This window comes from Mus caroli, chromosome 16 (genome assembly GCF_900094665.2).
Source record: "Mus caroli chromosome 16, CAROLI_EIJ_v1.1, whole genome shotgun sequence".
In the NCBI taxonomy this organism is placed as follows: Eukaryota; Metazoa; Chordata; class Mammalia; order Rodentia; family Muridae; genus Mus; species Mus caroli.
The window spans coordinates 88,410,900-88,425,261 of record NC_034585.1 but is presented as its reverse complement, the minus strand read 5'-3'; the positions used below and the strand labels follow the sequence as shown (position 1 = coordinate 88,425,261).

General features: G+C 48.6%; 1 protein-coding gene across 1 annotated transcript; it reads left to right on the top strand.

Moving 5' to 3' along the window:
- The first annotated feature begins 6,591 nt into the window (after positions 1–6,591).
- Positions 6,592–12,020, top strand: LOC110311355. The gene is given in 3 exon segments (XM_021184596.2): positions 6,592–9,471; positions 9,473–10,522; positions 10,610–12,020. Coding segments are annotated over 3 exon segments (5,013 nt in total). The 3' UTR covers positions 11,693–12,020.
- Positions 12,021–14,362: the final 2,342 nt, after the last annotated feature.

Here is a 14,362-nt window from a genome sequence, read left to right as displayed (position 1 = left end):
TTATTCTTTGTGAGATTTTATTTCTTTTGTGCATGTGATTGTTTTGCCTGAATGCGTGTCTGTGCATCAGACGTGTGCAGTGTCTGAAGAGACCAGAAGAAGCTGTTAGAAGCTCTGGAAGTAGAGTTACAGATGATTTGCAAGCTGCCCTATGGGGGCTGGGAACCGGAGTAAGCCGCCAGCGCTCTTAGCCTTCTGGCACCTCTCCATTCATGACTTCTGTTCGCTTTAAGAATGTATCCATGTACTAGTGAAGACTCGGTGAGCTGTCCCAATCCTATCTTCTTTCTTGAGGAGATATGAAGGAGAATCTCCTCGCTGCAGAAAGGCCTTCTGTGACAGAGCCAAGTAGAAGACACTGAAAGGAGTTGTCAGGGTGAACAGAGGAGGGCTGGAGAGACGGCTCAGCAGTTAGGAGTATGTGCTGCCTTGCAGAAGACAGTCTAGGGTTCTGTTATCAGCATCCATATGGCAGCTCACAGATATAACTTCAGTCCAGGAGACCCAACACACTTTTCTGACCTCCCGAGGTACCAGACATTCACAAATTACAAATATATACATGCAGACAAACATTCTTGCATACAAATAAAAGTGCATGTAGGAGAGGAGACAGAACACCTTCCTCACCTGGGCATCGTAACATCCAGGGATAGGTGCTCTGCAAACGGGCTGTAAGGGTCATAGGTCTCCTGTCTCAGAGGTTTTTGCTTTCTCTCTATAGTTGGCTTAGGGTTTTATTGCTGAGAATACAAGCCATGGCCACAACAGCTCTTATCAGTGAAAACATTTAATTAAGACTAGCTTGCAGGTGTAGTCCATTGTCATGGTGGGAAGCATGGCAGCATGCGGGCAGACATGGTGCTGGAGAAGTTGCTGAGAGTTGTACGTCTGGATCCACAGGCAGCAGAAAGAAGCCTCACTCATTCCTGCCATGCAGCTCCATTGCTAGGTGTGCCTGCTTCTTTGGACCTAAGTCAAAAGCAACTGGGCCAGTAAGACGGCTCCGTAGTAAGACAGCTCAGCAGGTAATGATACTTGCCAACAACTTTGATGGCGTACGTTGTATGCCAGGACCCGTGTGGTGGAAGGAAAGAACTGAGTCGTGGTTGAAATAGGAGTAGTAGGCTCATATATCCGAATACCAGGTTTCCAGTTGGTGGAAGTGTTTGGGAAGGATGAGGAGGTGTGGCCTTGTTGGAGGAGGTGTGTCACTGGGAAGCGGGGTTGGGGCAGACTTTGGGGTTTTCAAAGTCCACACCATTTCCCAGTTAGTTCTTTTTCTCTGCTTCATGCTTGTGCCATGCCGTGCCTGTCTGCTGTCATGCTCCATGCCATATGATGGCGTGCTCGTGAGGTCTCTGTAAGCACCACAGCCAGCAGAGAGTCAGTCAGTCAGTCAGTCAGAGGTGAAATGGAAGTCTACTCAGTGGCTGGTGTTCACACTCCAGAGTCTGACACCAGGAAGTTTATTTAAGCACAGCACAGTTTGGGGGTGGGGTGGGGAATGTCTCCTGGAGATAATTAACTCATTCCTATGCGTACAGCAGAGCTTAAAGCGTGACTACACCAAAACTCTTTTTTTGTTTTTTAAAAGATAAATATCTTTTATTTATTTATTTATTGGTCTTTTCAAGACAGGGTTTCTCTGTGTAGCCCTGGCTGTCCTGGAACTCACTCTGTAGACCAGGCTGGCCTCGAACTCAGAAATCCGCCTGCCTCTGCCTCCCGAGTGCTGGGATTAAAGGCGTGCGCCACCACTGCCAGGCCTATTTATTTATTTTATGTATGTGAGAACACTGTTCCTGTCTTCAGACACAGAAGGGCATCAGATCCCATTACAGATGGTTGTGAGCCACCATGTGATTACTGGGAATTGAACTCAGGACCTCTAGAAGTGCACTCAGTGCTCTTAACCGGTGAACCATCTCTCCAGCCTCTCAAAACTCTTTGTAAAGTACATGTGACCTCTTCCATAAAGATGGATCCCATTAATTGAAAAGCAGTGCTCCACATAATTGTCTAGGGAAGATGACTGAGAAGCTGAAGAGGCCAAAGGAGCCAGTGGTGGCCTGGCCCTCCAGAGAGCACAGAGGCCTCAGAACTACCACATCCATCTCCAGCCTTCTGTCAGAAAACAGGTTACTCATCTCTTCCTTTGAAGAGACAGCCCTGCACATCTAAATCCCTGCTTCCCCCGGGCACTTGTGTGTGAGCACAAGGACCTTGTGCCCTCTACATGAGCCTGCCCTCTGAGCTGTAAGCCACAAATTACATGCTTTCTCTTAGAAGTTGTTGTAGTTACAGTGTCTTAACACAGCAAGAAAAAGGCAACCCATGTGTTCACATCATCGTGGAGCGTGGGAGCTAACACATTCAAGCAAAAAGAAATATATATGTATTTTTTTTCCCCAAAATCTGTGGCTGTGTCTTTCTCCATCCCCCTTCTCGAGGCTGCTGCCAAGATGAACAGTTTGCATGCCCTGTTTCTCAACTCTCATAAAACGTTCTTCAAACTTCCTTCTAGGACCATCTTAAATTTTTTTCATAACCGTCTATGAATCCATGAAAGGAAACCCTATATTTCCTGGGAAACAAAAGTAAGGATTCCTCTAAATGAGTTTATTCAGCTTATTTTAAACCGAAACATGCCTAAGCAGTGGCACGGCTCTGGTGCTGTTTGTATTTTGATGCTAATTACGCTTCCCTGAGAGGGCTGCCTTAGATGAGGACTGATGAGGACTGACTTTGTGTGAACCTTCTCCCCATGTTAACTTGTAAAATAAAAGCTAGAGCCAGTGATTGGACAGTGAAAGAGAAAGGTGGAGCTGAAAGTTGGAGGGGGTGGGGAGGAAGAAGAGAAGGAGAGGAAGGAGAGAGAGGAAGACATAAGGGGAGGACGTGCAAAGAAGTTGGAGAAGCACAAGACCTAGAAAAACCGCAAGTAGCAAGGGATTTCATAGATGGGGATATAGTAGTGTAGTGGTAGATCTTCCCAATCTAGGCGCGCAGCCTGGTATTCATATTAGTTGAGTTGCGCTTTCTTTGCGCAGGCTTACTAGGGTTGGAGATTTACCGCAACACTGCCAACTGCTGGGGCGTGAGCAAAGTCCAACCCTTATGTGGTGATTTGCACCCGAGCCTCACAGTTACCCTTCTGCCTTTATGTCTGCTGCCATCCGCAGAGAGTGGGAAGGAGCAGTAGAGCCATATTCCGACATTCTTTTGTAAGCATGGGTCCCGCACACTCAGCAAATATTCCTCATGTTATATAACCTGATATCATATAGCCAGGTGTTATATAACCTGATGGACATTTAGGTTGGCCAGTGAATAACCTTGTCATAAATAAATGTAGGTATACAAATGTCTTTGAGGCCCTGTTTTGTTTTGTTTAAGATCATATTGCCCACTATGTAGCCAAGGCTAGCTTTCAACCATCAATCCTCTTGCCTAGGCTTTGTGAGTGCTTCAGTTAGAGGTGTGTGCCCATTTGCTTGGCCTCCAGCTCTTCAGAGTGTATAAAGTGATATACTAGATGTATAGCCTATTTCCTTCCCCCCACAGTTCATAGGTGCATATTGTTGTTTAGACTGTGAGACTCTGGGAAGTAAGTCCCCCTAAAAAAGATCAGCAGCCAAGCTGCTGCCTTTGCTGATCGCTGGCTTCTGCCTCCTATCCACAGAGATGTCCCTTCACAGTGCAATGATCACCTCTAGAGTGGCCCAGGACGCCCTACAGGTATGTGTCCTCAGGATGTCCCTGCCCCACGGGGATGGCGTAGGTTCCAGGCAGGAGGGAAGTTACCCTTCAAAAGAGCTCACTTCGAACAAAAAGAAGTCAGCAAGTAAGACAAAGGGATGGGTGGCCCAATGGCAGCACAAGCCTTACTTAGGAAAAGGTTGCAGATATCTAGTCCAAGAGACAGAGCCTGCCTTCCTCCAAACACATTGGTGTTATAAAGCAGATGAGGGAGGGGACTGGAAATCTCCCTTTGTCCCTTGGTTAGCATGGGTAGGGGGAGCTAGGTTGGCAGTTACTGGTGGTCTGAAGGGGGAGGAGAGAGAGAATCTAGAAAACATTACTTCAAGGAACCAAGTTAGTTTAGCTCTAGGAACTAACTAAATGGAGGAGCTTTACAAAATGTGACAGGGCAAGACAGCGCAGAGGTCCCTTCATGTTGTATTCTTGCTGAGGCCACCTCGGGGTTCCATCTCCCTGAAGGAGAATCGTGTGAAAAATTGCTCAACTCTATTCTAGGGACCCAAGGTTGGGGTGACCTAGCTAACTTAGCTTCTGTAAAATTGCTTGCTTATGTGCAGCGCCCCCTACAGCTGCCCAGTGAGATGCCAGGAAGCAGGTTTTGCCATCAAAAGCCCCATGCTCTGGACACTCGGTGCTACACTTAGGATACCCGAATAACTGAGTGTAGTTCCAGCCAGCTGGAATAAAGACTTCTAATTGGCTATAAACCATGTCTGAGTGATCATCTCTAGAGGGCTCCCCATAACAAAAATGGTGTGGCCATTGAAGTGGAAACTTCTGGTTTCTTTGGAACGGAGGTTATGTCAATTGATGTTTTGCTGAAGCAGACACAGGTGAAAGGATGTTTTGCTGAAGCAGACAAGGTGAGAGGGTGTTTTGCTGAAGCAGACACAGGTGAAAGGATGCTCTGCTAAAGCCAACACATGAAAGGACATGTGACATTTAGAAGGACTATAAATCTGACCTCACAGACAGTGAGAGCTCGAGCATTGGTTTGCCTTGATAGTCTTCGCTGACAACACGCATGTATTGGTTCACTTTACATTCCATCACTTCACTTGGAACTTCATAGAAAGTCACCAAAGAACTTCTCAGGAGGTTCCTGTGGCTTCTTGCTGCTTCCTCAGCCCTTGCTGATTTGTGTGTGGTGTCTGCTGAGTGGACTGATCTGCAGCTGCTGATTCGTGTTTGGTGTTTGTTAGTGGACTGGACTGTGAACAATGTAGATTGAACTCGTCACCAAAGAACTATTTCTAGACAGATCCGCTTCCCTCTCCTGTATCCTAATAACCTTCCTTTCTTTGCCACTACCTCTGGTGGATGTTGGGCCAGAGGGGAGGTTGAACCCTTATTAAAGTAGGTTGAGAAAAAAATATATGCCTACAGCCATAGCTAACACTAGGAAAGCTGATAGTTTAAACACACAGGCAGCCATGATGGGGTCATAAAGAGAGGGCCCTTCCCTTCAGTTCCAAAATATAAAGGAAATTTCTCTTATAGGTGTGTAGGGGGGTGAGGGAGTGAAGAGGGACCCAGCCTAAGTGCTATGCCCAGAAGAGACTAGATTTAATTCGCAGAGACAAGAGGGAGTGAGGCTCTGGAAGATCACAGCCCTTTAACAAGTTTCTGTTCCAAGGGGAGGTGTGGCCTGATTTCTTGAGGCCAACAGCTTAAGGTTCTCTTAAAGTGACAGCCAGAGGGTCTGTAAGCTGACAGTCATTTTGCCCGATTCAAGTTTCCTGAAGACAGGGTGCTGTGTGTTTTAAACCTTCAATCCCAGGTGTCCCTTGGGCACACACAAATGCAACAACCATTGCCAGGCAGAGCTACCTTTCTGGGTTCTTAGTCATTGAAGAATAAAAATTACTGGCCTCTTGTAGGAACATGAACTTTTCACCACGGAGCCCAACCCCTCCCATCTGGGAGCAGTTCCCGGAATGTTCTTGAGAAAAACATTTCCTAGAACAACCACAGAATGTTCCAACGGGCCAGAGACATTGCCAAATGTAGGGCAAGACCCCTTGGTTTCCTGGAACAACCACAGAATGTTCCAACGGGCCAGGGACATTGCCCAATGTAGGGCATGACCCCTTGGTTAAGCAAACTTGTGGTTGTTAAACTTCCCCTATNTCCTCCCCATGCCCCCTCCCAGTNTGTGGTTTTTGCCTTTAAAAGCTTGTGAAAANTTTGAGTCGGGGTCGATTCTCCTCTACACCGTGCCTGGTGTATGAGTTTCGGCCCCAGCGCGCTGGTCTGTATTCTTGCTCATGTGGCTTTAATAAATCTGCCTCTTTAATTTTAAAATCGGTCTCTGAGTCCTTGTGGGTGAGCGTGACAGTCCCGAGGCTTGAGTGAAGGTCTCCCTTCGGGGGGTCTTTCATTTGGGGGCTTGTCCGGGATTTGCGCAACCACCCAGAGGTCCGAGACCCACTTCGAGGTAAGATTCTTTGTCTTGTCTTAGTCTGGTATTGGTGTTCTGTCTGAAAGTCTGGTGCGATCGCAGTTTCGGTTTTGTGGACGCTCTTTGAGACCGCGCTCTGAGGGGGACCGCGGGGTGGATAAAGATAGACGTATCTAGGTGTCCACCGTCCGTTCGCCCTGGGAGACGTCCCAGGAGGACAGGGGGAGGACCAGGGACGCCTGGTGGACCCCCACGGGAACAGTCAGGAGGCAGTTCTTCTCCTTGACGATCGGTGTCAGCGACCTCCTCCGAGGCCGTCTGACTCTTTTCAGTTTTTCTGGTCGACTCCGGGTTGGAGACGATTTTGGTTTCTCTTTTCTTTGTTGTTCGTGTCTGTGTCTATTGTGTGCATTGTCGAACTAAAAATGGGCCAGACAGTGACCACCCCGCTGTCTTTAACTCTTGATCATTGGAAAGAAATTAAAACTAGGGCTCATAATCTGTCAGTAGAGGTCCGAAAGGGGCCTTGGCAGACCTTCTGCACCTCTGAGTGGCCGACTTTCGGTGTCGGCTGGCCATCCGAGGGAACCTTTAATCTTTCTCTCATTTTTGCAGTCAGGCAGCGTGTTTTCCAGGAACAAACTGGCCATCCCGACCAGGTGCCGTACATCGTTGTCTGGCAGGATCTAGCCCAGTTCCCTCCTCCTTGGGTAAAACCCTGGGTCTCTGGGCTCCCTAAGACTATGGTTGCGGTCACTCAGGAGTCCAAAACTCCTCGACAGGAACCGTCAGCCCCTCCCAAGATCTATCCAGAGGTAGAAGACCTCATGTGGGGTGATGCTCTACCTCCCCCTTACCCCTTACCCCAGCCCTTACCACCAGTCCCCGAGGCACCTGAGCCCGCGGTCCCTCCTCAACCTTCTCCCGAAGGAAGCGAGGCAACTGGACCAGCGGTGGGGACCCGAAGCAGGCGAGGCCGCAGCCCAGAGGGGGCAACGGGGCCCAACTCCACCGTAGCCCTCCCACTCCGAAGTTATGTAGGCGGTCCACCTCTGGGCCCAAATGACCTCATTCCCCTCCAATATTGGCCATTTTCCTCAGCAGATCTTTACAACTGGAAAACTAACCATCCATCCTTTTCAGAAAATCCTACAGGTTTAACAGGACTCCTTGAGTCCCTTATGTTCTCCCACCAACCCACGTGGGATGATTGCCAGTAGCTTCTGCAGGTCCTCTTCACTACAGAGGAGAGGGAGAGAATCCTGTTAGAGGCCCGCAAGAATGTCCTTGGGCAGGATGGGACTCCCACCGGTCTCCCCAACCTCATAGATGCAGCTTTCCCACTGACTCGCCCCAATTGGGATTACAACACAGTGGAAGGTAGGGAGCGTCTCCTGGTCTATCGCCGGACTCTAGTGGCGGGTCTCAAAGGAGCCGCTCGACGGCCCACCAATTTGGCTAAGGTAAGAGAAGTCCTGCAGGGACCAATGGAGCCACCCTCTGTCTTTTTAGAACGCCTCATGGAGGCATACCGGAGATATACTCCGTTTGACCCTTCCTCGGAAGGACAGCAGGCGGCTGTAGCAATAACTTTTATTGGTCAATCGGCCCCTGACATTAAAAAGAAACTGCAGAGGCTAGAGGGACTCCAGGACTATACTCTACAGGACTTAGTAAAGGAGGCAGAAAAAGTGTATCACAAAAGGGAGACAGAGGAAGAGAAACAGGATAGAGAAAAGAGAGAAGTAGAGGAAAGGGAAAACCGGCGTGACTGCCTACAAGAAAGAAACTTAACCAGAATTTTGGCCGCAGTGGTAGGTAATAAAAAGTCAGGAACTGGACAGTCAGGGTACCTGGGCAACGGGGCCAAAAGACCGCCGGGAGAAAAAAAATTCTCACTTGAAAAGGACCAATGTGCCTATTGCAAAGAGAAGGGACATTGGGTTAGAGATTGCCCCAAGAAAAAAACGAAAGAACTAAAGGTACTGAGCCTAGAAGAAGACTAGGGGAGTCGAGGCCCGGTCCCCCTCCCCGAGCCTAGGGTAACCCTTTCAGTGGAGGGGACTCCTGTCAACTTTTTAATAGACACCGGAGCGGAACATTCAGTCTTAACCAAACCACTGGGAAAATTAAAAGATAAAAAGACCATGGTACTAGGAGCCACTGGTAACAAATTTTACCCCTGGACCACCAAGCGCGTTCTAGAAATTGGAAAGAGCCAAGTGACTCATTCTTTCCTGGTGATCCCTGAGTGCCCTGCTCCCCTCTTGGGACGGGACTTATTGACTAAACTTAAGGCTCAAGTACAGTTTACCCCCAAGGGGTCAGAAGTTACTTGGGGAGAGACACCGGTAGCTTGTCTGGTTCTAAATCTAGAAGAAGAATATCGCCTCCATGAACAAGATCATAAGCAATTATTGCCAGCCCCCGAATGGTTGTCTGAGTTTCCTGAAGTATGGGCTGAGCAAGCAGGGATAGGACTAGCCAGGCAAGTTCCCCCGGTTGTGGTAGAATTAAAGGCAGGTGCCTCCCCCATATCCATAAAACAATATCCTATGAGCAAGGGGGCAAAAGAGGGCATCCGACCACACATTCAGAGACTCCTAAACCAAGGAATCTTGGTACCTTGTCAATCTCCATGGAACACCCCTCTCCTGCCAGTACGAAAGCCTGGGACTAATGACTATCGACCAGTACAGGATCTGAGAGAGGTCAATAAAAGAGTACAGGACATACACCCAACTGTTCCAAACCCTTACAACTTACTAAGCTCTCTCCCGCCGGATCGAGCCTGGTACACTGTCTTAGATTTGAAAGATGCTTTCTTCTGCCCCCAGTTACACCCTAATAGCCAAGCCCTGTTTGCCTTCGAATGGAGAGACCCAGAAGGAGGATATACAGGCCAACTAACCTGGACTAGACTGCCTCAGGGGTTCAAGAACTCCCCTACCCTCTTTGATGAAGCACTCCACTCCGACCTTGCACCTTTCAGGGCACAGAACCCTCAGATTTCTCTTTTACAGTATGTAGATGACTTACTGGTTGCAGCCTCTACTCAGGAACTATGCCTTGATGGAACCAAGAAGCTCCTGAATGAACTGGGTGAGTTGGGGTATCGGGTATCGGCTAAGAAGGCCCAGCTATGTCCCACCGAAGTAACCTACCTAGGGTACACTCTGCGAGAAAGAAAGCGGTGGCTTACTGAGGCCCAAAAAAAGACTGTGATGCTGATCCCGACCCCCACCACCCCGCGCCAAGTACGTGAGTTTCTGGGAACGGTGGGTTTTTGTAGACTCTGGATACCGGGGGTTCGCAATACTGGCGGCCCCTCTGTATCTGCTTACTAAGGAAAAAGCTCCTTTCACATGGACTGAAGAACATCAAGAGGCTTTTGACAGTATAAAAACAGCCCTGCTTACAGCCCCTGCTCTGGCTTTGCCGGACTTAACCAAGCCTTTTACTCTATATGTTGATGAGCGGGCTGGCGTGGCCCATGGGGTCTTAACTCAGACTCTGGGACCATGGAAATGACCTGTAGCTTATCTGTCTAAAAAACTAGACCCAGTCGCCAGCGGTTGGCCTTCCTGCCTAAAAGCCATCGCAGCAGTGGCCCTGCTTGTCAAAGATGCTGATAAACTCACCATGGGCCAACAAGTGACTGTAACTGCCCCCCACGCCCTAGAGAGCATTATAAGGCAGCCCCCTGACAGATGGATGACTAATGCCCGGATGACCCATTACCAGAGCCTGTTGCTAAATGACCGAGTGACCTTTGCCCCACCGGCCATTCTCAACCCCGCCACCCTACTCCCTTTGACGGATAACTCTACCCCTGCACACCACTGTGCTGACATCCTGGCCGAAGAAACTGGAACGATAAAGGACCTGACTGACCAACCTTGGCCAGGGGTGCCTAATTGGTACACAGACGGTAGTAGTTTTGTGGTCGAAGGAAAAAGAAGAGTGGGGGCGGTGGTGGTGGACCACAAACAGGTAATCTGGGCAAGTGGTCTTCCAGAAGGAACGTCAGCTCAGAGGGCAGAACTCCTGGCGTTAATCCAGGCCCTGCGGCTGGCAGAAGGTAAGGCTGTCAACATCTATACTGATAGCCGCTATGCTTTCGCCACAGCCCACATTCATGGAGCCATCTACAGGCAAAGGGGGCTGCTCACTTCCGCGGGCAAAGATATAAAAAACAAAGAAGAAATTCTTGCCCTCCTAGAGGCTATACATCTGCCCAAGAAAGTGGCTATTATCCACTGCCTGGGCCATCAGAATGGACAAGACCCCATAACCAAAGGAAACCAGAGGGCTGATATGGCAGCTAAACAAGCAGCCCAGGGAGTAAAGGTCATGGTAGAACAAAAAGGATTGCTACCAGACCCCTCCCCTCCTATTAGTCCTAATTATACTTATTCTGATGAGGATTTCAGGATCTTAGAGACTATGGTTTGCTGCAAGCAGGCTCGGGAGTTTCACTTCCAGGGACTAGCACAAACAACAGATGGGCGTATCATCCTGCCCACAGAAGAGGGAACAAAGTACGTACAAAAGTTACATCAACTGACCCATTTAGGGCCTGACAAACTGTCACAATTGATCAAAACTTCTAATTATTATATCTTAAAGCTAAAATCTGTAGTCAAAAAAGTAACTGAAGCCTGCACAGCCTGTGCTCTCACTAATGCAACCCGGCCTTGCATCGAACAAGGAAAACGCCAGCGGGGGGACCGACCAGGAGTCTACTGGGAAGTGGACTTTACTGAAATTAAACCAGGACTGTATGGTAACAAATATATACTAGTATTCATAGATACCTTCTCTGGGTGGGTAGAAGCCTTCCCCACTAAAGTTGAGACCGCTCAGGTGGTGGCCAAGAAGATTCTCGAAGAAATCCTGCCGCGGTTCGGAATCCCTAAGGTAATTGGTTCGGACAATGGGCCTGCATTCGTTGCCCAGGTAAGTCAGGGACTGGCCTCATACCTGGGGACTGATTGGAAACTACATTGTGCATATAGACCCCAGAGTTCAACACAGGTAGAAAGAATGAATAGGACCCTAAAAGAGACCTTGACTAAATTGTCCATTGAGACCGGTGGTAAGGACTGGGTGACCCTCCTTCCTTTTGCGCTCCTCCGAGCCCGGAACACGCCTGAATGTTTCGGACTCACCCCTTATGAGATCTTATATGGGGGACCACCCCCCTTGACCAGGTCTAATGGGATATTAGATCCCAACATCGACCCTTCCTTACCTTCTACTTTGTTTGCTCACCTAAAGGCCCTAGAGGTTGTCAGAACCCAGATTTGGGACCAGATCAAAGAGACCTACGCTCCAGGGGACACCACAGTACCCCACAAGTTCCAGATCGGAGACTCAGTCCTTGTCAGACGACACCGTGCTGGTACACTTGAGCCCCGGTGGAAAGGACCCTTTCTAGTGCTACTGACGACCCCTACAGCAGTAAAAGTGGATGGAATCGCCGCTTGGATCCATGCCTCCCACGTCAAGAGAGCCGCCAGTTAAGATAAAAAAACCCAACAAAATGATTGGATGGTGGCTACTACTGATAATCCTCTTAAGCTATGCCTGCTGCGCAGAGATGGCCCTCCCAAATCTTAATCCTCACACTCCATTTCACCAAACTTGGGAGGTGCATAATGAAGAAGATGACATTGTATGGTCAATTACTGACACACATCCCCTCTGGACTTGGTGGCCTGATCTCACACCTGACATCTGTAAGTTAGCAGCTGGATCTCCCACTTGGGACCTCCCAGATCACACCAACCGCAATAGCCCACCCCCTGAAAAAAATTGTGTCCCGAGTGGAATCGGGAGCTCATATGGCTGTTCGGGGCAGTTCTACCGTGCTAACCTTAGGGCGGCAGATTTCTATGTTTGCCCTGGTCAGGGTCAACCCAAAAGGCTGCGGGTGACGTGTGGAGGACCAGAAAGTCTGTACTGTCGAAAATGGGGATGTGAAACAACAGGAGATGCCTACTGGAATCCTACCTCTTCCTGGGACTTGATCACGGTAAAACGGGGCAGTAACCATGATGGGTCAAACCAAGGAGAAAGGGACCCCTCTAAGTATCCAGAAAATGGGTGTGCTCTTAAAAACAGCCCCTCAGGACCATGCAAAGGTCAATATTGTAACCCCCTACGCATAAGGTTCACTGAAAAAGGGAAACAAGATCATCAGAGTTGGCTTAAGGGAAATAGATGGGGCTGGAGAGTGCACACTACATCACAAGATCCTGGGTTCATTTTTAAAATCAAATTGACAATAAAAGAAGTAATAGTGGTACCTATGGGGCCTAACAAGGTCCTTATAGAACAGGGTCTCCCAGTCAGACCCATACCTCCACAGGTCCTTATACAGGGTTTCCCAGTCAGACCCAAACCTCCACAGGTCCCTATACAGGGTCTCCCAGTCAGACCCATACCTCCACAGGTCCTTATACAGGGTTTCCCAGTCAGACCCAAACCTCCACAGGTCCCTATACAGGGTCTCCCAGTCAGACCCATACCTCCACAGGTCCTTATACAGGGTTTCCCAGTCAGACCCAAACCTCCACAGGTCCCTATACAGGGTCTCCCAGTCAGACCCACACCCCCACCAGTCAGACCCAACCCTCCAACAGTCAGACCCAAACCTCCGACCCCAATGACAGCCCTTATCATGGGTCCCTCTAATATTGTCACTCAAATTCCCACCGCCACCTTACAAAACACCCTAACTGTAGCCCCAACCTACCCCACAACAGGACAGAGAATGTTTAATTTAGTAAAAAGTGCTTTTTATGCCATTAATGAAACAAATCCCGATGCCACTGAAGATTGCTGGCTGTGCTTGTCCGCGGCCCCCCCTTATTATGAAGGGATTACCTTTAATGGAGATTTCAATATAACCAGCCACCATGCCTCCTGTTCATGGGGGACAGAAAAAAAATTGACACTGTCTGAAGTATCGGCAATAACCCCAGGTCTCTGTATAGGTACTCTCCCCCCGACCCACAGACATTTATGTAACCAAACTCGATCTGTGCCCAAAACAGAACCTAATACTTATCTTGTGCCGACTCCAGTTGGCTGGTGGGCCTGTAATTCAGGGCTCACCCCCTGTGTATCTACCAAGGTCTTTGATCCTTCCCATGATTACTGTGTTATGATTCAACTGCTGCCTCGAGTGTATTATCATCCTGCTTCTAGCCTAGAGGAAATGTATGCTAGTACGAGATTTAAGAGAGAACCTATTACTCTAACCCTAGCCACCTTTTTAGGTATAGGTATGGCGGCGAGAGTGGGAACAGGAGTATCAGCCTTAGTTGAAGGAAGACAGGGAATCCAATCTTTAAGAGATGCGGTTAACGAAGAGCTAGAGATGGTAGAAAAGTCAATTAATGCCTTAGAAAAATCCTTGACTTCCCTGTCCGAAGTGGTGTTACAAAATAGAAGAGGACTAGATTTACTGTTCCTCAAAGAAGGAGGACTCTGTGCAGCCCTAAAAGAAGAATGCTGTTTCTATGCAGATCACACTGGAATAGTTAGAGATTCTATGCAGAAGCTGAGAGAAAGACTTGAGCGGGGCAAGCGAGAAAGAGAGGGCAGACAAGGATGGTTTGAAAGTTGGTTTAATAAGTCTCCATGGCTCACCACCCTTCTCTCGACTATAGCTGGACCCTTAATAATTCTTATGCTCTTGCTTATTTTTGGGCCGTGTGTTATTAATAGATTAGTGGCTTTTGTAAAAGAAAGGGTAAGTGCTGTACAGGTAATGGTTCTGCGGCAGCAGTACCGGGTCCTACAAGAAGCTGAAGAATCGCTCCAAGATTAGAGCTACTTACAAGAAGAAGTGGGGAATGAAGAATAAAAATTACTGGCCTCTTGTAGGAACATGAACTTTTCACCATGGAGCCCAACCCCTCCCATCTGGGAACAGTTCCTGGAATGTTCTTGAGAAAAACATTTCCTAGAACAACCACAGAATGTTCCAACGGGCCAGGGACATTGCCAAATGTAGGGCAAGACCCCTTGGTTTCCTGGAACAACCACAGAATGTTCCAACGGGCCAGGGACATTGCCCAATGTAGGGCATGACCCCTTGGTTAAGCAAACTTGTGGTTGTTAAACTTCCCCTATCTCCTCCCCATGCCCCCTCCCAGTCTGTGGTTTTTGCCTTTAAAAGCTTGT